This window comes from Durotheca rogersii (genome assembly GCF_024521655.1).
Source record: "Durotheca rogersii strain YMJ 92031201 chromosome Unknown GGS23scaffold_30, whole genome shotgun sequence".
NCBI classification, from domain to species: domain Eukaryota; kingdom Fungi; phylum Ascomycota; class Sordariomycetes; order Xylariales; family Xylariaceae; genus Durotheca; species Durotheca rogersii.
The window spans coordinates 147,677-169,687 of NW_026251261.1; the positions used below are offsets into that span (position 1 = coordinate 147,677).

The 22,011-nt window shown below is 57.5% G+C and overlaps 4 protein-coding genes across 4 annotated transcripts; 3 read left to right on the forward strand and 1 right to left on the reverse strand.

Annotated features, from left to right (window-relative positions):
• Positions 1-4,274: 4,274 nt before the first annotated feature.
• Positions 4,275-6,550, forward strand: GGS23DRAFT_600177 (WD40 repeat-like protein; the record flags this gene model as incomplete). The annotated part of the gene is made up of 3 exons (XM_051519026.1): positions 4,275-4,734; positions 4,798-5,911; positions 5,968-6,550. The coding sequence occupies 3 exons, from the start codon at positions 4,275-4,277 to the stop codon at positions 6,548-6,550; spliced, it is 2,157 nt and encodes a 718-aa protein (XP_051368363.1).
• Positions 6,551-8,090: 1,540 nt separating this feature from the next.
• GGS23DRAFT_308743 (uncharacterized protein) lies at positions 8,091-8,953 on the reverse strand. Its single transcript, XM_051512778.1, has one exon. The coding sequence runs from the start codon at positions 8,621-8,623 to the stop codon at positions 8,150-8,152; it is 474 nt and encodes a 157-aa protein (XP_051368364.1). The 5' UTR covers positions 8,624-8,953; the 3' UTR covers positions 8,091-8,149.
• Positions 8,954-11,113: 2,160 nt separating this feature from the next.
• On the forward strand, positions 11,114-13,377 carry GGS23DRAFT_308622 (lysophospholipase catalytic domain-containing protein). Its single transcript, XM_051512777.1, has one exon. It carries the CDS (start codon positions 11,336-11,338, stop codon positions 13,292-13,294), a length of 1,959 nt encoding a protein of 652 aa, XP_051368365.1. The 5' UTR covers positions 11,114-11,335; the 3' UTR covers positions 13,295-13,377.
• A 6,366-nt stretch (positions 13,378-19,743) lies between these two features.
• Positions 19,744-21,799, forward strand: GGS23DRAFT_615855 (uncharacterized protein; the record flags this gene model as incomplete). The annotated part of the gene is made up of 3 exons (XM_051520741.1): positions 19,744-20,372; positions 20,473-21,180; positions 21,266-21,799. Exons 1-3 carry the CDS (start codon positions 19,893-19,895, stop codon positions 21,797-21,799), a joined length of 1,722 nt encoding a protein of 573 aa, XP_051368366.1. The 5' UTR covers positions 19,744-19,892.
• Between the last annotated feature and the right edge of the window lie 212 nt (positions 21,800-22,011).

Below are 22,011 nucleotides of genomic sequence, written 5' to 3' on the forward strand. Positions count from 1 at the left end.
TGAATATTCGGGCTCTCGCTCTCTCTCCTGTTCCGTGCTAGCAAGATATGGGGATCAATATCGGAGTGGGGAGAGCCGCGTGAAGCTTACCGGTTGACTCATACGGAACGATTTCTCGGCGAGTAGGGTTGTTGGACGGGTAGGCAGGGAGGGACAGGGGGAGGAGTCGAGATGACTGACGACGGAGACCAGCCGCACGCTCTTCGATAAGTAGGGATCCAGTGCAGCGTCATTCTCTTCTTTGGCAAGCTGCAGGTGGTGTCCTGGTTATTCGCAAGGTGGGTTGTGATTCGCGTTGCCCACACAACACGGCGTCCGAATTTGCCCACCGTAGGCAAGGTAGGGGGACACACAGGGCGGGTGCATGAGAGTCGGGGGAGGCAGAGGGGCGATTGGCGTCGTCGCATTGCGCTCGAGTGCCGTATCGGTGTGCGCGCGGAGGCCGCTGTCGGAAAGGTGAGAGGAGGGAAGGGGACGGGGGTTGTAGTAGTAGTAGTGGTGGTGGTGGTGGTGGTGGTGGTGGTGGTGGTGGGGGGGGGACTGGGTAGACATCTCGTCGGGGCGATGTCACACACATGTGGCGGGAAAATGGGAGGGCGGCGGCAATGAAGGGAGAGGTTCCTCGTCGTCCCCACAGAAGGATGCGAGTCCACCCCGGTCTCGCTGTGCTTAGCGATGGAGGAGACGTTGCTCGGATCCGGGATCAGACGTCGGCTGGGGCTGGCGGTCGCTGCGACAGATTCCACGGCCGCCGTCTGCAGGTGTATAGGGTGTCGAGCGCAGGTGTGTGTATCTGTCTGGTCTACACCGCCCTCTCTCTCCGCACCGTCCGAGCACGCGGCACGTGTGCGTCGTCGACGACGCCTGGACGTATAGAGATGTCGAGGGGAGAGAGGATGAGAGAATATCAGAGAGAATATCAGAGGGTCGGAGTGCCAGTTCAGGAAGCTAGAAAATGCCTTAGTTATCCATAGCGCGCCGTCTAGCGCCCTCAGGGCAGGCTTGTTGCACCCTCCTTCCGTGCCGTGATGCTACCTTGGTCCGTGCCTGCCCGCGTCGTTAGAGGCATCACGTCAGACCCGCCCGACTGTCGCCTTATGAGTAGGTACATGATGTATGGAGATACATCACCTAGGCACCTACCCAAATACCCTCCTCGGTCAGGTACCTACCAGATGAGCTAAAGAACGAAGACTACCAAGTAGCGCTGTTAGGAATCGGACCTATCCTTCGTTAAGTAACCTACTGATCTCTACCGGAGTAATTGAGGTCGTTTTCCGCCGTGGCAAGCACCATCGGTACCCGCGACGCCCATAAGAGGTACCTAATTGTAAGATTCGGAGGCACCTACCTAGTCTAACCTAATGTATACCTGTAAGGGGCAGCCAGCCAAAGGTACGGATAGGAGGTACCTACCTACAGGTACCCGCCTGTATTAGAGGTACCTACCTAGGTACCTACCTACCTAAGGCATCAAACACCCCTCTATACCTTAGGTACCTAACCTACCTACCTAGGTAGGTTAGGTACCTAATAAAAGCTGTCCCACTGTCTGTTCAGGGAGGACGTTAGGTGCCTACATACCCACCTAACAGGTAGTTAGGCGTAACAGCCAAATACTAACATCAATCTCAGCAGTGCACATCTCCTCCTTCGCTTCCTGCCTTCGCATACCCTCAGAGGCATATTATATGGATATACATCCATCTTATCATCTTATACACATTACCCGTCGAGAAGCGGTTCCGGGAAGCGTTTCCTCGTTACGCCGGGTTCGACGACGTGATTTTCCGAGAGGGGCGGGCGGGTGCGCGGGTCCAGCGTGTCGCGAGGGCGGGCCCTGGAGAGACGATTGCCCGCAGCTTACCAGCGAGGGATGCGGGAGCTGACGATATGAGATGTGATGCGAAACGTCGCGACGAACACTACGTTGGCGTCGGATGGGGAATACGGAGGCCGTATCCCAGGAGACCTTATCCCACACCGCTCCTGCGGCGATTTACGTACAGAGATGATGAAAAAAGAACAAATAAAGCGCTTGCTGCATTATTTCCTGCCCGCTTGATCATGCAGAGCCGGCTTTCTGCCCTCCCCCGTCAGGATGGCCTCGCAAGCTGCAGACCTAGTGCTGACGAGCGAATGCGCCCGAGATTGTCGCGCTCACCAAGCCCAAATCCCCCCCCTCGAGCCACCAAGACGGCAATCGCATGACCTGAGGCCTGCAGAACGCGCGCAGTCGGCGGGCTCGAACAACCTGGGCGACAGCGTGGGTTGCGATGCTTCCCAGGGCCGAGGGCGAAGGGAAGTGGTAAAGTGGCCAGCGTACGAGGGGACTGCCGCCGACCAGGGCGAACCCTCCGTGCCTAAACCGCCGCCGCTTAGCATAGGTCGGTCACCTATGACAGAGAGACAGGTCATAAAATCGTTTTCGCGAATCCTTTTGCCGATCGCCTATCCTAGCAATCACCTTACAGGCACATTGCACGCCCAAGGTGGTCGGTCACCCAACCTGCTTCGAGACGACAACGGAGGTTGAACAGGGTCGGCCATGCTCCCTTCGGTAGGCCCTGGTGATGGCGTCCTACTAGAGTTACGCAGGTCTGTGCATTCGAGAATCGGCGCTGAGGTTGGTGGGCCTCGAAGAAGAAATGCTGGCGGAGTCGGGGCTACGCAGTGAACGTGAGGAGGGGAACTACGAGACGTTATTTAGCCGGGAAGAAGACCGAAGGCTTAAGACAGACTGGCCTACCTCGATCCCATCGTCAGGTTCGCGTCAGGGCGACTGACTTGAGCGGGATCACGATTGGCCGGCCCAACGGAGCCAACGCGTGCAGACGCGTCCGCAATCAGGGCGAGATCAGGGGAGGGCGAACGTGTTAGCGGCGGTAACGTGTAAATTGCACCTAGTTCTTACCTGTAGGCGGGTAATTACCTTAGGTACCTGCTAATCTGCCCCGTGACCTGCTACTGTGCTATTGGAATTGGAAACCCCCCCCCCCCCCCCAACGAACCCCCGGCAAGCTGCACCTCAGCGCGTACCTACACTAGATTTGGTACCCAGCCAGGTACCAGATGCGACGACGGCCTGTCGAGGGAGCTATGTATCGGACACAGCCGGCCAGGTACCCGAGCAGGCAGGCTCCCCATCTCCTACCAATAGAACCGAAAGAGTTAGCTGTGGAATTCCCTAAACGGGCCAGAGCGAGCGTGTCACCGGTACCTAGCCCAGCTAACGGTAGGTACATCAAGCACCTCCCGCCTCAGTAAGAGGCAGGTACCTCTTCAACAGCGAATACATCTCGACTACTGTCATCTGCTACTACATTAGGTACCGACCTACCTCCTAAGATAGGTACCTAGGTTTTGCGGTATCTCCCTCCTTAGTTTAGGTACCTACCTACCCACCTACTGTAGGCATAGGTGGTAGGTGCCTATCGTAGAGGTTAGGCACCTACCTAATGGCTGTGGTTTGCTAACATGTAGCCTACCGTCGCTCGGCAGGTACCTAAAGGTCAAGCACCTACCCTCTATAACCGGCAGCGCTGGAATGGAAACCCCGTCGGGCTGATGTACCTGCGCAGTACCTCCGGAATAGTAGGTCCCCCGGCGAGGTACCTGGCTCGTCGGTGTAGGTACATGCAAAACCAGGGCTTGCCAGGCGCACCCGTCAACCAGCCGGCCCCCTTAAACTGCAGTCGGACACCGCCCTGTCACCCGGCAGTTCCACGTTGCCGCCAAAAAGTTCAAACGTCGAGCCTTTTATTAGCCAATGCTCGACGAAGCGTTTACCCTTCCATCATCCATATCCTTTTTTTCCCCCTTCTCTTCACTTATTCCTCCTCCCACCGCCGTCTTGCTCGCGTCCACGTCGGCGTCTTCTCGTAATTTCGAGCCCTGATATCCCCGTGCGCTCCCGGCCGAATCCAAGCTTCTCGTCTCCTAGCCCGTCTTCCCCCCCGTCCGGTCTCCAGTCCTGGCGGCTCGCATTTGTGTGTTTGGAGAATTGGCTCCGCGACGCTGACTCGCTGGCAATTCACCCGCTATTTCTCTCTCCGTCGCCTCGCAACCCTCGAGCCCGGCCCTCTTCGAGCGAATCCTGTCGTGCGGTTTTGTCTACCGACCCATCCGTCCAAAAACTCGGCGCCGTCCTGCGTCTCGGAAGTCGACCAGGCCTGCTGCTGCTCACGCCTTCCGTCTTCTGCTCCGCCGAGCTTCTAGCCTGATCTTATAGAGCCTCAGAGCCTCAGTTCCATGTCTCTCGTGGCACCGGCACTATGAGGCCAACTCCCTTGATCATCAATTGGCACGACAAGAACGCCCCCGTCTATTCCGCTCATTTCGAACAGCACGGCAGAGGACGGCTCGCGACTGGCGGAGGGGATAACAATGTTCGTATCTGGAAAGTCGAGGCCGACGGCGAGGCCCGGAAGGTCGAGTATCTCTCTACCCTCGCCAAGCACACTCAGGCTGTCAACGTCGTCCGCTGGGCCCCCAAGGGCGAGACCCTCGCGTCGGCTGGCGACGATGGCAACGTTATTCTCTGGGTTCCCAGCGACATTCACAACCCAACCATCTTTGGGAACGAGGGGCTCGAGGATAAGGAAACCTGGCGGACCAAGCACATGTTCCGCCCTACCGGCTCGGAGATATACGACCTAGCCTGGTCTCCCGACGCCACTTATTTCATTATCGGAAGCATGGACAACGTTGCTAGGATATACAATGCCGGAACAGGTGCGTGCTGAGATCTCCTAACCTCTGCACAGCGGTCGGGTCCGTCAACTCACTCCCTCGTAGGCTCTCTCATCCGCCAAATCGCCGAACATAGCCACTACGTGCAAGGCGTTGCCTGGGATCCCCTGAACGAGTATATCGCGACGCAGTCATCTGATCGATCGGTCCATATCTATTCGCTCAAGACCAAGGACGGGCAGTACGCGTTGACCAGCCACGATGAGAAAACGACCAAGATTGCCAGCCATGCCAAAGCAGACCTCCCTGCGAGACGTATCTCTTCCAATAGTCCCGCCCCGCCGGACATGGGCTACCGTTCTCAGCTCGCCGCCGCGGTCGATACCCCTAGTGCCTCCATCGGGTCGCCGGTTCTATCCGCGCCAGGAACACCGCAATCCGTACCGCTCCCAATGAATCCTCCATCTGTCGTTAGTCATAGCCGGCGCTCTTCGTTTTCATCTAGGCGGTCCGTCTCACCCGCGCCGTCTTTGCCGCTGCCTGCTGTCATGCCCATGGAACCATCGCCCAAACTTAATCACAGTTTCAGCGTAGGAGTAAAGAATGCGAGCCTATACGCTAACGAAACCCTCACGTCTTTCTTCCGGCGCCTAACGTTCACCCCGGACGGCAGTCTACTTCTGACGCCCGCTGGCCAGTACCAAGTACAGCACCAAGGCGATAGTCTCAGGCCGTCTTACGAGGTCATCAACACCGTCTATATCTACACCCGGGGTGGCATCAATAAGCCGCCTATCGCTCACCTTCCTGGGCATAAGAAGCCGTCCGTGGCTGTCAAATGCTCACCCGTAACCTATACACTGCGACAGTCTCCTCCAGTCACGAAGTACATCACAATTGACACCTCTTCGGCGGAAGATCCTATCCCAGCTCTCCCCGAGCCCATATCGAAGCCGCTGTCAGCCGTAATGGACCCCCCCCCACCGCCGCCAACTTCCTCGGCACCGGATCCCGAGAAGTCTTCCACACCGTTATCGAAGCACTTAAGCGTAGAGGTTGGCGCCTCCATAACCGGGCCCAAGCAGACACTCGCGCTGCCCTATCGCATGGTGTACGCTGTAGCGACGCAAGATTCCGTCCTGCTGTACGATACTCAGCAAACCACACCCCTATGCGTCGTCAGCAATCTGCACCTAGCTACATTTACTGATCTCACCTGGTATGGCTCCTAAGCTCACCTCGATGAATCTGTTGTGGTATCTAACTAGTGCCTAGGTCGAGCGACGGATTAACGCTCCTTATCTCTTCTTCAGACGGCTTTTGCTCAACCCTCTCCTTCCTACCAGGAGAGCTAGGCCAGGAGTACAAGGGCGAGCTCGTCGGCCCCAAGATCTCCTCCGCTGCCAGCGCAGCGGTCCCTGCTTCCGCTCAAGCTACCCCAGTGCCCACGCCGACATCCACATTTACACCTCCTTCGCCCTTTCCCGGGCACCAGCATCGCAACTCGGCTACTTCGTTCGCTGCGCCGTCCCCGCCCGCCATGGCCTCCTTCGTGAGCGCTCGCCCGGCTTCGCCCGCCCGGTCGAACTCGACGTCGTCGATCGCGACGCAGGTGTCTATCATGAACAACCCTCCCCTAATAGGCGGCAGCATACCCAGTATCGCGGCCACCAACTCAGGCAAAGTGACGGGCGTGCCCATAACGACGCCCCCCGAGACGCCCGGCAGCGGCGTCGCCATAGCAGCGGGCGTCAAGCGAGAAGCTAGCGAGAACGCCCCAGACGACGCGTCGACGGCCTCCAGCCAGTCCAAGAAGCGTAGGATCGCGCCCACGCCGGTTACCGATCCCAAAACGTGAACCGGGAACTCCAATTTGCGGGTTATGAAGGGTCCGGGACAGAGACGACAGTATTTGTACAACAGCAGCGACGATGACGACGACGACGACGACGACGACGGGGTAATAAAAAAAGAGAGGAGGTCGAGCAGGTTAGCTTCGGGGAAGACCATTTATGCGTCGGCGTTGGAATGGGGGTTCCAACAAATGGGGGTCGATCGATTATCACGCCGTAACGTTGGAGGAATACGCATGCCACGTCTAGCGATTTGCCAGGTCAGGAAGAGAGAGACAGATGTGCATCCCGGCCACGGATCCGCGTCGTGCTTCTCCTATATCAGTATACTGGATCATCCGTCTTTCATACTCTCGGCATCTCTTTTCTTCTTTTCCTTTTTCAATCTCTCTTCACTCCCGCGACGCACGTACGGAGAGGTATGGAACCGGGCGGCATGATGATGTTTTGGAGTTGGGAAATAAATACCATCACGACAGTGAACTTGTCCCTTGTTATTATTATTTCCGGTCTTGTTCAATCCCCTCGATGCTCTCACGCTTATGTTGACTTGAGCTCACACCATTTTTGGTAACGCTTGATACCTACCCTCTCCCCTGATACTCCCATGCCTCTGCGGCCGTGCGTCCCAATCCGGTAGGCCTTTTTTTTTTTCTCCCCCCCCCCCGCCGCGTCTACGTACACGCGTAGCTACAAGCGCAGAGGATAAGATGGGCTGCTACCAGGTTATCCATTGGACGCGGGATCCGCAGAATTTTGCCCGGGTGTCCTCTCCGGCCTACGGGCATGTCCATGTGCATCCCTCGGGGCGGGTCTTCCCAGGCGTGAGGAGTCGGTCGTCCGCGTGTCCAGGTACTAGGCCTGCGCACGCTGGATGTCTGGTGGGCGAAGTGTACGGATGGGCTGGCCCATTGTCGGTACCTAGCGCCGGAGTGCAAATACTCGTATTGGTAGTAGTAATAGAAATAACACGAGTGCCAACCTACCTAGGTACCGCATGAGGAGTGACCCAGTTGGCATGTACCGTAAACCGGTGCTTTTCGTTAGTCTTGTATGCCAGAATTAATCTAGCTACCTACCTACCCCTCACCCTACTCAAAGCCCTCTTTTCCCCCAACCACCCCCATCTCTCATTCCACGCGGCCGGGCACAGACGGGCGCCGCCTCCGCCTTGACCCCGCTGTCGGGTCGGAGAGGCGGGGCGTGTAAATGCCGTGCGGGGGCTGGCTTGAGATGTCGCCCAGCCGGTGGCCGACGAGTCGCGTAGATCGCAGGGGTAGTGTGCACGTGTAGCACAAGATAGGATATGGCAAGTCCTATATTATGTGTTCTCGTGATACTGCTTCATCTCCGTGGGCGGGTATTTCCGGTGGTTGCTGTATGTATAGTGAGGATAGCAGCAGAGCTATTTGCTCTTTAGGGGGTCACAGGGGGCTAGTTATGATTTGCGGAGAATCCGAGGACCCCAGAAGCAACCCAAGTTGACCCCTTTCTAAGCTCGGCCGGACATGGATGAGACAAGGTCTCAGCGTCTGTACGATTTGCCTAGTCAGCTCGGGAGCAACTATGGGGGCCACGGAGTTTCCCGACATTGAAGCCCGTCATCATGGAACGAAGAGGCGCTGCGCAGGCTCTCTGACGTGTAACAACATGGGGGCTATGCGTGTATGTCTCGCTCCATCGAGATGGGCGCATCTACTGAGAGATGTGGCCAACGAAAAGGGAGCGATTGATTCTAAGAGGGTGCCGAGGTGGAAGCGGTGGTACAGAATGTCACTGAGGGAAGGGGAAGAATGGCGGAATACCGAGACAGCCACTACGACTAGGTACATGTTACCCCATCGTTTTTCAACCCGTAACCAGGATCGCAGGACCGCCTGCCATATGAGGAACATTCTATATCTCGGTAAAGAATGGTCGGAGAGACTCACCCTGCTTCGCAGAGGCTTGAGGGGGGGGTTATAAGGGCTTTTTAGCTGTTCTATACCAGCGAAGGGGGGTAGATAGTAGCTCATCAGCCATGTGGCTGTCCGGATCTGAACCTCTTCCCGGCGGTCAAGCTTATCTTCCACCCGCATCCCCCCCGGAGACTCCTGCGGGATATTGCACGCTCGCCGGGACACGAGTACGACATGTAGATGTTGCTGTCTGTCACTGTGGGAGGTGCGGAGCAGCGTCCCATCTGCACCTGTCGTCACCAAATGGGATTTACGGCAGCTTGAAGAGGCAGAATGGCTGCCGGCGTCGAGTAGGACTCCTGACTGATTGTCTCGAGCGAGTGGTGGAGCCCAAGCCCGGTTTCCATCCTACTCGAAATCCTCCATAGCCTTTGCGAATGCGTACGCGACGTGGTCCTTGGTTGCCTCGTACCGTACGGAGACGAGATCCCCGCGCATGGCCCCATAGCCGAACCTTGGAGGATGCACACCGCGGATGGGGGGTGGCCGTGAAGGCGTCCCTGATGTTGCGCCCGGAATTCACAAAGGCGACGCCGGCCTCGTCGACGAGCTTGGTACCAACGGCCTCAGAAAGCGTTAAGCAGGTACGTCGATTCGTGGCCCGCAGCCTTGACGCGCCTACACGCAAATAGAGAGAGGAGGGCGGTAGCCAATCCGACCACCACGGCACGTCGGCACGTAGGTGGGATGGGGAAATCGGTTCTCCGTCACGAAACTAAAGTCTGACTCGACTCATAGAGACACGTACAGGGTCGGGTACGTATGCCAACAGCAAGCGTAGAGGCAGGTCGACACGGCCCCGAAAGCGCCCTGTCCTCGCTCAGCAGCCTCCCGCCATGGCTCGGGATCGAATGCATGCCACGTACTACACCGTGCTAAGATCAGGTGAGTTGTCGCCTGTCTGGGTGGAAATCGGACGGGGCGGCATGTGGTACCACCGTGGGTTGGGTCCCGAGCGACGACACGGCCAACGTTCCTATTCCGATCTCCAACGGGCTGGTGTAGGCAGTGGCGTAGGTGCGATTTGCTCGAGGCGTCGAGGGATGGTGGGCATAGGGAGACGGGACGGGGCACAAGGGAATGCTTGGGAGAGGGAATACCCGGGAGAATTGGTCGGCCTTCCTCGAGGTTGGTATTGCCAACCAGGTTTAATACCCGCCCACCTTAGGTAAGCTATCTCGTCTTACCTCTGTAACCTCCTTGCCCTAACGTGCCTACCTACCTGTACTCAAGGTACCTATATACAAGAGGTACGTACCGCCTTGTCAGGACAAGACACAGCAGGAGCAAGGAGCAAGGAGCAAGGAGCAACGCAGAGCAGGCCCGCCTTAAATCGAGAGGAGGCGCGCATCAACCCATTTATATGCCCCGCCGCCTGTCCGGGCAAAGTACCCTCCCCTACGATATCGCACCGCAGAGTACGCAAGCCCGTCCCTTCCACCCCTTCCCCGGATAGTTCGGCCCATCGTCATCGCCCACTCAAATCGCCCTTACGGACGGGTCCGGATGGGGTTAGACGGGATGCCCAGACGTCACCCAGCGAGGTGCGCGGGCACGCCTACAACGGTACCCCGTGCCCACGTCTCATCTACCTAACCCGGTAACCTATATGCAAGGTACCACTAGCGGGGGGGATGCTCTCTGCGAGCGCTTCGTTTTCGTTGATATTTCGGGTGCAAGCATCTTGGGTTTTTCCCAGGACAAGTTGTTTCCGCCATGCCCGATGGGAGGAATACCGTCGTGTCAGGTTAGGAGGTACCTACCTCTTAGGTACCTAGCTACCTAAGGTACGTACACCTACTCATAGCATACACGTCTTAGGGCAGGCAATTACCTCGCCCATTTCCCCGCGAGCAGACGAGAGGCAGGCGGTAAGGTGGTCCCCATCGCCTATCGTGCCTTACCCGGGCCCTCCGCCGTATGTGTGTAAGAAGGTACCGACCTGCCTCACATAAGCCTACCCTAGGTAGGTAGGTAGGTACGCAGGGACGTTGCCCAACATCGCTCCCCTCCCATTTTCGCGTCTCACGTCTTCCCGCCGCCTCCCACCAGCACCACCACCAGCACCATCATCATCATCATCATCATCACCACCATCATCATCACCATCATCACCGCCGCCGGTGCGATTCGTTGCCGTCCACCCTCCAGTCACCCGTCGATAGGCCACGCCGTATCTTATACCTACATATCCGCTTGGCTTATATGTATTGCCTATATATCTGCATTCCTATATATATCCACGCACCTAGAGTAAGCCGATCCCTCTCCCTCTGGCATAGCCCCGCTGCCTATCTTCCGAGGCCGCCGCAAAACATTCTGTGCCTAGGATTGATTGGTTTGGTGATCCTGCCAAGCGTCGGTACGCCACTGGTGATGGCTTGTTAGTCTTGCCTATTGCGGTAGTCAAGGGGTCCTTCATACCTGTGTACTCGTATTTTTTTTCTTCTTCTTTTCCAACGCGCCGGATTGTCTTGTCTTATCCTCTCCCTCCCTGTGTCCTACATACTTACGTGGGCTCCTCTTTGTTGGTATTACTGGGCGATACCACCGAGCAGGCCTGCCATCACTCAGCCATCCGACTTTCCCATGGAGCCGCCGCCAACCAACTGCGACCACCCCTGAGGGCGTTGCTCGGCAATCTTGTTCCGTGCGGCCCTTATAAACAAGTAGAACGCGGCGTGCCAGTCCACCTTCCCGCTCCGGCTCCCCTTTTCTGGTTTCTGTGTATTCTTCTTTTTGTATTTTCTCATCGTCCTAATTCCCCTTGATATCCTTCGGCCTTGTATGGTTTGTCGAGGGTAGATAGGTATCGTCATATTTAGGGCGACGATGTATATTCTCCTACTCCCTTTGCTGGGGCTCGTCCCCACCGCCCTCGCCTCGCCCGCCAGTTCCGCCGTCGATTATCTGGGCCGCCCCTTTCTCGATGCCCGGGCCGTAAGCCAGCGCGCTGCTCCGGACAGCCCGTCCGGGAACTACGCACCGTCTGTCGTCGACTGCCCGCAGCAGCGACCAACCATCCGGAGCGCCGACACGCTGTCCCAGTCAGAGCGAGACTGGCTGCGGAACCGCCGGGGCAAGACCATCGACCCTCTAGTCCAGTTCTTGCGAAATTCAAATCTCGACTTCGACGCCGCTGGTTTCGTCACTTCGAACTCGCAAAACTTCTCAATCGTACCCAACATAGGCATTGCCATGTCCGGCGGGGGCTATCGTGCCCTCCTGACTGGTGCCGGCGTCCTCGCCGCCGCGGATAGCCGCGTGCCCGGCGCGAATGACGCCGGGGGCATTGGTGGCCTCCTGCAGAGTGCCACGTACCTATCCGGATTATCCGGCGGTAGTTGGCTTGTCGGTTCCATTTTTGCCAACAACTTCTCCAGCGTCACGCAACTCCGCGACGGCTACGAAGGCTCGCCCCTATGGCAGTTTTCGAACTCGATCTTCGAGGGCCCCAGGGGCCGGGGCCTTTCGATTGTCAACACCGCTCGGTACTGGGACGACGTTTCCGACCAGGTGGACGAGAAGCGTGACGCCGGTTTTGACGTCTCCATCACGGACTACTGGGGGCGCGCGCTCTCTGTACAGCTGATCAACGCGCCAGGCGGTGGGCCTGCCTACACGTTCTCGTCCATCGCCGACGCGCCCAACTTCGCCTCTGCCGACACGCCTCTGCCGATCATCGTAGTCGACGAGCGCGCGCCCAACACGCTCGTAGTCTCTCTCAACGCCACCGTCCACGAGGTTAACCCGTGGGAGATGGGTACCTTCGACCCGACCGTGTACGGGTTTGTGCCCACCCGCTACGTTGGCTCCAATTTCAGCGACGGCCGCATACCCGACGACGGTCGTTGCCTTCGCGGCTTCGATTCCTTCAGCTTTGTCATGGGCACTAGCAGCTCCCTCTTCAACACCTTCCTCCTGCAGAATCTCTCGTCTCCAAGCATACCCGAGCTCGTGACCAACTCCATCCGGGCCATCCTGACCCGCATCGGCGATGACAATAACGACATTGCCGCCTGGAACCCAAACCCTTTCCGCAACTATAATCAGGCCACCAACCCTAACGCCGGCGATGACCAGCTGACCCTCGTTGACGGCGGCATGGACCTGCAGAATATCCCGCTCCAGCCGCTAATCCAACCGGCACGGGCCGTCGATGTCATCTTCGCCGTCGACTCTTCCGCCGATACCACGACCTTCTTCCCGAACGGCACGGCCCTGCGCGCCACCTATGAGCGCAGCCAGACCCGCATCGCTAACGGCACCGTCTTCCCGCGCGTCCCCGACGCCGAGACCTTTATCAACCTAGGGCTAAATCGGCGTCCGACCTTCTTCGGGTGCGACACGTCCAAGTTCTCCAGCGCCTCGCGTATCCCGCCCTTGGTCGTGTACCTACCCAACACGCCCTACTCGTTCGCGAGCAACGTGTCAACCTTCGACCCTACCTACACTGACGAGGAGCGCGACGGGCTCATCCGCAACGGCTACCATGTCGCCACGATGGGCAACGGCACCCTCGACGCCGACTGGAGGGCGTGCGCCGCCTGCGCCATCATGCGCCGCAGCCTCGAGCGCACAGCCACCGCCTTCAGCGCCCAGTGCCGCGGTTGCTTCGACCGTTACTGCTGGAACGGCACCGTCGACAGCACGCCAGTCGGCAGCTTCGAGCCCCAACCGAGCCTCGGTATCGAGGCCCAGGACAACGGTGCTGCCGCGGGTGGACGCGCCCTCGCCGCCGGCGCGGTCTATGCCCTGGCTGGGCTGGCGGCCTTGTTCTTGGCGTTCTGATCTCGTCGTATAACAAAAGACGCACGATCTCGTCGCACAAAGCGGCCCAGCCTATTCTGGTTGCTCCGTGCTGCACTTCGAAAGGGAGGTCGCTTCTCCTCTCCCTCTTATCGTTTTACAGTTTGCCTACCTTGCAGGAAAAGACAGGACAGGTTCGCTCCTCTGATGAAGACATTGTGTTGCGGTTACCCGGCATACATGAGAGATGTTAAGGAGTGTATTAGTCAGCCGTCGGCAAAAGAGGGGAAAGGGGAGAACAGGGTAAACGGGAAAGGGTTCAAAAAAAGGGGGGAGAGGGAGAGCGCGAAAGACAGTTCCCTCTCTCCTTCACCTGGGCTTACGGACGGATGATATTTAGGGGGTGGGATCAGGCCTGGATTAATGCGGCCACCTCTATTTTGATTTTGTTATGATTCCGATTTGATACTGCCGGATTTTGATTCGACGTCGGAGTCGGGGAGGACGGTCTAAGCCCACGGACGCAAGTAGCCCCCCTGCCCCCCTTTTCGATATCTATAATGCCATGTGTACCTTGTCCGTGCAAGAGGCGAGGATAAGTCATCGGGGCGGCTGGAAAGAAGAATAAACACAGGAGAAATTCCCGAGTGCTGACAGACAATAATAACACCACCTTCCCGTCTACGCGCACCCGCTCATTTGTATCCCCGTCTCCCCTAATGGGAAGGACGGCTGCGTGAAGGTGCGTGAAGGTGCGTGGGTGCGTGTGTGAGTGCGTGTTTGTCCGTCGACTACTACGGCTGGTGCCCATCCTCGGCATCTGCATATTGCACCCCCCCTTCTATCTCGCCTCCTCGATGGCAACAGCAGCAGTGAGGACAGCTGCTACGTAGCCAACAAGGCCGCCATAAACCAGCCTCCGTCCTGGCATCCTTCCAGCCTCATAAGACAGGCCCTACCTGCCTGCGCTGCCACCATGCCGGAACAGCACTAGGCTCGATGTGATGCTACTTCTACGCGCGCCGCGCGCGGGCAGGCGGAGGGGGGCCCAGGGCAGACCCACGAAAAACCAGGAGAGGAGAGGGTGACGATATGGACAACGCAAAAGGATTCCTTCGCAAGGTCGCCGGGCCCGCCCCGACGCGGTACACAGCCAAACAGAGCAGGGCGGATGGGGAATGACCACCTGTGCTTGGTCCGAATGAGGTCGCCGCCATCCAGCGTAACCACCCGGCCTATAGTTCATGTAATATAATATATGACGATAGGGCAGCAACAGCAGGGCCCTTGGCCTCTCGTGTACACACGCACACACACACTTACATATATATAGCTAGGCACATGCGATGCCTTACCTACCTATCGCGCGTCGTGGTAAGTAGGAGCCCAAAGAGGGGGCGGGCGGGAAGCTAAGGCGTCCTGTATGTATCTCGTCGGAATAGGCAAGCCTGGGGCCCAAACCGACATCGTCTTGGTAACGTGCCCACCTACATCCTTCAACCATCCCTTGATCGGCGTTCCCAGGTCCTTTTCTCATCGTCGATATACACGGCGGTATCGTATACGTTAAGAGTTGCCGTGTTTCATCGAAAGGGCCTGGCGCGAAGGCATGTCGTACCAGGAGGATCTCACTGGATGTGTTCGCTTCCCGATGAGATTTGCATGGAGGGACCTTGTTATGAGGGAGTGTCCACCTGCATAGCGAGGCTCGGGTAACCCACAACCAACTAACGTGCGGTGCCAGTAGAGCCCCAACAGCTTTGTAGACCGGGGTGGCGCAGAGCAGACCGAGGGATGTCGATGCTCAGGGCCACCGGTACTCGACGTCTCGGGGGTTCCCATTCTGGGGAGGGGCTCTACTACTAAGATTCCTCCAAATTGCTCCAGGGTAGGGGTTACACGAGACGCTCGGTGTACCCACGGCGCCCTTTACTAGGCTATGCAAGCTTTGACTGAGGTGTCGATGGCAATCATAAAGAGCACTCCCATATACTAGCGGGGCCTGCCAGTGAGAACCGCCTTTCGGAACTAGGATTGTGAAGAGGAAAAGATTTGGGGGAGGGGGGATGAGTTAGGGCGCTAGCATTGTATAGAACTCGTACGTTATAGAGGCGGATATTGTTGCGAGAAAGCCGGGTAGGATGGGCTGAAAAGTCGTTCGGACTTTTGGCTTCCCTAGTTCGCCATTCTCGTGGTGACTTCATTGGCGCGAATAGGCAATTGTCTATATCACCATGCAAGACCAGCACCGGCCAATGGCGAAATGACAAATTTAAAGGCCCAACGTGTTGTAAGTGGTCTCCTGGCTTCCCAGTATGAATAAGGTGCTCGATTGTCATTCCCAAGCCCTCAGTTCCGCGACATCTTGGAGGCGGAGCACAGAGAGGTCAGACTCAACGGTGCCCGCTGATCGCATTGGATACCGACAGCTGGCCGTCAAGGATGTCCAAATACTTGGATAGCTAGGTTGGATTGAGATCGGAGGTGTCTGCTCAGGAAACTTTCAGCGAAGCCATCCCAGACCGGGGATGAGGTAATTCTATCGGAAAGCTCCCTTGCGGGGAAGCCCTGAGGATGACCGGCCAGGGACCTTGATTAGATCCTCCTCCATTCGGCCCCCAGCAGTTTGATATTAGGTTCCTGCCGAGCGTGCCAGCAGGGGAGGGGGGGGGGGGGGGGACGAGGGTGGTCTAAATACGTAATGCACGTTACCAGCCACGAGAATTAGGAGTCCCTCCCCCCTCCCCGAGCGGCTTTCCCCCCCGGTGCAGCAGGGCTTGTCGATTGGTATTAGGCCGAGAGGGATATAATTTTTTTTCCCTCCTTCTCTTCCGCTTCGTATAGTAGTCCCTAAGCTCTAGCGCGGAGGTAGCTCTTGCCAAGGACCTCGATATAGCTAAACCCGGACAAGTTGATGATCTTCACGAAGAACACGTCTGCGAACGCCCTTATCCTATCGGGTTGCGCCTACGCCAGCTCGGGAGTTCGGTGAGGGAATGCCGAGAGTGCCCTCTATCTAGTCACCTTCTACCGACCTTCCAGAAGTGGTGGAACGTAGTGTTCGATGTGGCCACGGACGAGGACGGCCAACGTAGTCGTGCAGAAACTGTGACCGAATAGTGCGCCAGGGCTGAAGATTGGAGAGATATCGTTGCCTCTTCGTATATCTCGATTGTATGCAGACTGGCAGCAAGCCCCCAGGTCATGACGCTGTCGGCAAATTGGTCGACGCCATCTCCGTCGAATAAGACGTCGGACAGACGGTAAAGGAGGGGGACGCGACAGACAAGCGGGATTGGCCCTGTATCTGACCGAGAGTACCGCCAGGTCCAGGGCAGCCACCGAGAGGGGGGAGAGGGAGGGATAGGTGAAGAAGTAAGCTCTCTTCCTCCCCCCTCCCCAAGCGCGGGTAGGTCGGTCTGACTGTGACACAGGTTTTCGCTCAGCCGTAGGCCGGAGGCGGCGCTAGACAAACACAGATAGGAATCGAGACAAAACGGATAGAGGTCACGGGGATTCCGGTCGATCGTAGATCGAAATCGACATCAGATGACAAACAATTGCATGAAGCTCATATCGGGTGAACAAATCAGTCAACCCGGGGTGGGCAGAATGCATGGGCTGATCCATGGCATCGCATCGTAGACCGAGTGAAGGATGCATATTCGCCTGTGACGGATTTGCATTTCGCAGCATCGGATGAGGGCGGCAGACGGCCACAAACAAAAAAGGGACCAGGAGGAATACCAAACACCCTTCCCCCCCCCCCACCCTCCAAAATAAAAAAAGGAGAGAGAAGGAAGACAAAGGGGAGAAGCCTCGCGCGGAGGAGGCAGAAACGTGGTAGCAGTGGATGTCCAGGGCGAGTTGTGGTGAATAGGATAGGTAAGGACCAGGCAGGGTATCCTCCTCGCTTTTTTTCATCCCCGTCCCTCTCGCTCCCTCTTGTCCTCGCTCTCCTGGGTCTCTCTCCCCCCCCCCCCCCCCCCCCCATGTATTGGCAGTGTCGGTAGGTGGTAGGAATTTTGTGGCTTCACAGCGCAGACGTGTCTGGTCTTGTGTCGCCTCGCAGCGCCTCGCCTCTTGACCGAAGAAAGGCCACGGTCGACGGGCAAGGGGTGTGTGTGGGCACTCGGAGTGTCACGTCTCTCTGGGCTGTATGTCTACGACGTGCTGCGCTGGCGCTGTTGATGATTGGTGGAGGCGAGGATCCATTGGTAGACGAGGTGGAAAATGGAAAGGGAACAGACTACCACGTGTTTACCTCAGATCCGCCGTAGCCACGGTCAAAATCAGATTGAGACGATACATCGGTATGCTCGACCCGTACCAGTTGTAGTTGGACGCCTCCCCCCCTTTCCCTCCCATGCCAATTTATTTGACCGATATAGATTATCGGTTGGTAATCTGTAGTCGACGTTGTACATAATGAAGTAGGATGGGCCTGGTAACTTGTAATTTCGAGGGATAAACAGGCCGCCGTCGTTTTTTCCCTACCACTCCCCTTGCTCGACCCGCGCCTCCGTCCCCGTATCCCTGAGAGGAAACGAAGGCAGCAGAGCGGGGTGGGGGTTCGGTGGAGGGGCGTCCGTAGACAGCGACAACGAGGATGGCGACATGCGAGGCCAGCAGCACCAGTAATAAGACGGTGCGGCAGCGGTGGTAGGAGGCGCAGTCGGTAGGAGAGGGGAGAGAGAGAGGGAGGCAAGGAGGGGACGACGATGTAGGTAGGTATAAGACAAGACAAGCTTGACAACACAACATGTAAGCGATACCTAGGTACCTATTTGCCTACCTTACAGGTAGACTCCAGCGTACCCGTACATCCAAATGGCACCTGCCGACCGAATCGAATTACCAGGCTGGCCTCCGGCTCAGCAACCTCATCCCTACGTAAGACAGCTGCCTCTAACGACAACCACCTTCCCGGGCTTGGGTACCTCCTTCCGCATCCACCTACTTCCTAGTTATAGGTAGGTAGGAGGTAAGTAAGTAGGTACTTGCTCTCATTCGCCTCCCACCTCATTATGTTAGGTACCTAAGGTAGGCTACCTAGGTACCTAATGAATGCCTGGGGGCTGACGATTGCCATCATTTCGCGAGGCAAGAGAGAGAGAAAGAGAGAGAGGGAGGGAGAGAGAGGGAGAAAGAGAGGAAAAGAGAGAGAGCAAGGACGACAGGACGACGATAGGCAGTTACTGCCCGGCGGGCGCCTCACAACAGAGCAACTGCCCAAATGGCAGGCTACCGAGCCAGCGGCTGCAACCACGACGACGACCCCGACTGCGATGGGGTTAAAAGTACCGAGTCGTACAGGAGACGTACCTACGTGCGGGCCTCGTGCGAGAGCGACGGCGCCGTACTGCGGTACCTAGGTACCTAAGCTATACCTCTACCTTTATACCTTAGGTACCTCGGTTGGCGTGTTTGCTGGTACTTACCTTAAGTACCTAGGTACTTAGGTAGGTAGGTAGGTACCTCCTATCTATCTACCTCAGGCGCCCAGGCTCCGCCGTTTAGGTGAGAGAATCAGGTTGTTTCTGCTGCCGTCCGGCCCCGCATTCCCTCCCATCTGGTAATGAAGGGTATCGCGCTCGAAGGGGGACGTAGCCGGATCCCCTTATTGGCGTATCTTTCGTGTCTACTCATACCTCCGATTTCGATTTGCAGGACTGCCGTAGGAGGTAGTATCGGGCTGCGCGCGCTAGCGTACCTAGGTAGGTAGGTACCTAGGTACCTAAGATCGGTACGCAGGCAGAGGCAGGCGTGTGAGGCCTGTAGGTACCTACCTACCTACCCACCTCTACCTCCTACCTAAGGTAATTGCCTCCTAAGGTTGCCGGGCATGTACCTAACCACGTAGGTCGGTACCTAAGGTACCCTAACCTGACCTCCAGGCCCTGTCGCCTCCGAAACCCCCCCCATCGAACCCCGTCCCGCCGTGCCTACCCTACCTACCCTACCGACCCTACCTTAGGTAGGTAGGAGGTAGGTAGGTAGCGATGCATTGCGCCTCCCACCTCGCCTTTCCTGCCCCCCAGGCCGTCGCTGCCACCTCTCCGGCCTACCGCACAAGGTACCTGGCCCGGTACGTCGCTTCGGTATGGGCGGCTCCAGCGCTGCGAAGGTACCTAGCCGAGGGCGCCCAGCGTACCGGCTGCAGGTACGGGGGTACATGCGGCCGTCCTTGCCTGAGATGAAGGCAGGCACCTCGCTCCGTTCTAACCTGACTGCCTCCCTCCTGCCTGACCTTATATTATTATACCTTGCCTCCACAATCTATACCACACCTCTTCGCTGCCAGCTTGTGTGTGCATGTATAGTTTATACACCTCCCTATCTCCGTCTATGCCAACACGGCCTCGCAGGCCTGAGCCTTACCTAAACCTCTCCTCGTCTCAGCCGTATTTCTTCTCTTCGCTCGCGGCCCATCCCACTTAACCCTCGTTTAATTCTCCACCTCCCGAGCCCGGCATAGCATCCTCGCCTCGAACCTCTTTTTTTTTCCCCTTTTCCCTTGTGTGTGTGCGTGCCTGCGTGCCTGCGTGCGTGTGTGTGTGTGTGCGTGCTGTAATAGCGCTTCTCCGTCGCCCTCCATTATGAGGTAGCCGTGCTGCTATTGTGCAAGCGGCCCGACGACATGCATCCTGCACCCAGTCTGTCGGAATCCTTTCCCAAGGACAGCAAGACTGAGGATAGAGGCCAACATGTCTCCCATCCGCACGACCAGCCGCCGCCGCCGCCGCCGCCGCCCGCCGGCCACCAACCGTCGCAGCAGCTCCAACCCCACCAGCCTGCTCTTCCCGAGCACGTGCAGCAGGACAGCCGTCCCCCGTCGCCCATCCAGTCGACGCCCATGAGGAAGGACACGAGCTCCTCGACCTCGACCGTGGCTACCGAGGCTACCGCGGTCTCGAACGCCTCGGCCGACACCAATTCGACGGCCTACAGCGTGGAATCGTCCCAGTCCATCTTCTCGGTCAAGGACGGGTCCGAGATCTCCCACAACCGACGCGCGAGTCGGCGGCGAACCGGGCCGTTGTCTGCTCAGCAGAGGGAGAAGGCCGCGCTGATTCGGAAGTTGGGCGCGTGCGCCGACTGTCGAAGGCGCAGGGTTGCTGTAAGTAGTAGCGCTAGCTAAAAAAAAAATCTGCTGTCCGTTTGTCGTTACGAACCCGGCGCTCACATGATCTCCCAATTCCCCCCTTCCCCCTTTCCAGTGCCATCCGAACCATCACAATATGACTTGGGAGGATGCTATGCGGAAGTATCGTTCGTCCAGCCCTTTGCAGGATCTCGCGCCCCTGGCCGGTCGACCCATCAGCCCCGCGCCTAACCATGTCAGACATCATTTCACCCACGATCCGCAGGAGATGGACGTTGACACCCCTCCCGCTGCCCCCAACGTCCAAGCTGCGCCGGGACGTCCGCCGCTAGGCGACGCGAGGATCCGGACGCCCCTGCCTTCGGGTCCGCGTCTAGAGAAGGCGATTTCGTCGTCGCCCCTGGCTGCTGCGCCCAGTCACCACTACGCGCCCTTGCCCGGCGTCGATTCCGTCAAGGCGGAGCTGGAGAGCGCGGCGTCGAGGATCCTCTCGTCTCCCTACCGTAGCCGTTACACTGCCGTTTCCGCGCTTCTGATCCATTGGCAGAGCGACGAGGACCCCGGCGTGGCGGCTTCGGTGAAGGAGCTGGGTGCGGTTTTGGAAAGAGACTATCGATACGGACTCGAGACCCTCAAGATCCCTGACGGCTGCACCAACTCGTGGCGATGGCTCTCGCGCATTATCAACGATTTTACCGAAAAGAAAGACAACAGGGACGTCCTTAAGATTGTATATTATAACGGATATAGCTACTTGGACGAGAACAGGGAGATGGTTCTGGCGAGGCAAGTGGTCCGAGTCGCCCCGAGATCCGTTCTTGTTGTAAAGCGCCTTGACTTCTCTAACTCGGCATAGTTCTCGGGACCGCTCGAAAGCGTCGACTATCCGATGGAGCGGGATCCAACAGATCCTCGAGGAAGCTCGTTCGGATACGCTCATCATCATGGACGCTGCCTACTTTCCCTCCTCGAAAATGGTGCGCCAGAGGGGCGTATTTGAGCTCATCGCCGCATCCTCTTCGGAGGACTACTTCGATATCCTAGACCGAAACAGCTTCACCAGGATGTTAGCTAAGCAGCTGCAAACGCAAGCTGCCCAACGCTCGACAAACGCGCTCTCGGCCGCCGAGCTGCACTCGAGACTCCTATCCGGGTATCCCAAGACCATCCAAGACAAACACGAAAAGGGCGCGGCCGTCAGCTCCCCTTCGCCGCTACACATACAGATTTCGGGTAACTCGAGGTTACCTTCGATTACGTTATCTCCACCACAACCGCCGGCCCTCTACAGCCCCGAGAACCACCACGGTCCCCAGCTGACATTGTCGATGCGGTTGACCGAAGAGACTCTGAACCTCGAGAGCTGGGCCGAATGGCTTCGTATGATGCCAGAAGGGATCCGAGATGTCAAAGTCGAAGGTCCATATACTACGTTTAGGTGACGTCCCGTCTCTAACTCCATACGTTTTCCCCCTTCGAACTCTGTGCCTCTCTCTCTCTCGCGCGCGCGCATTCTACTTCCGATTTTCTTTTTTTTTTCCTTTTTTACTGCGTCAACTTGCCACGAGACCATGATAAGCTACACGCTTAGAAGGGAATGAGGGGGCGAGATCCTCGCTCATCGCTTTTATTTCGAAGATATCCTTTTTTACAT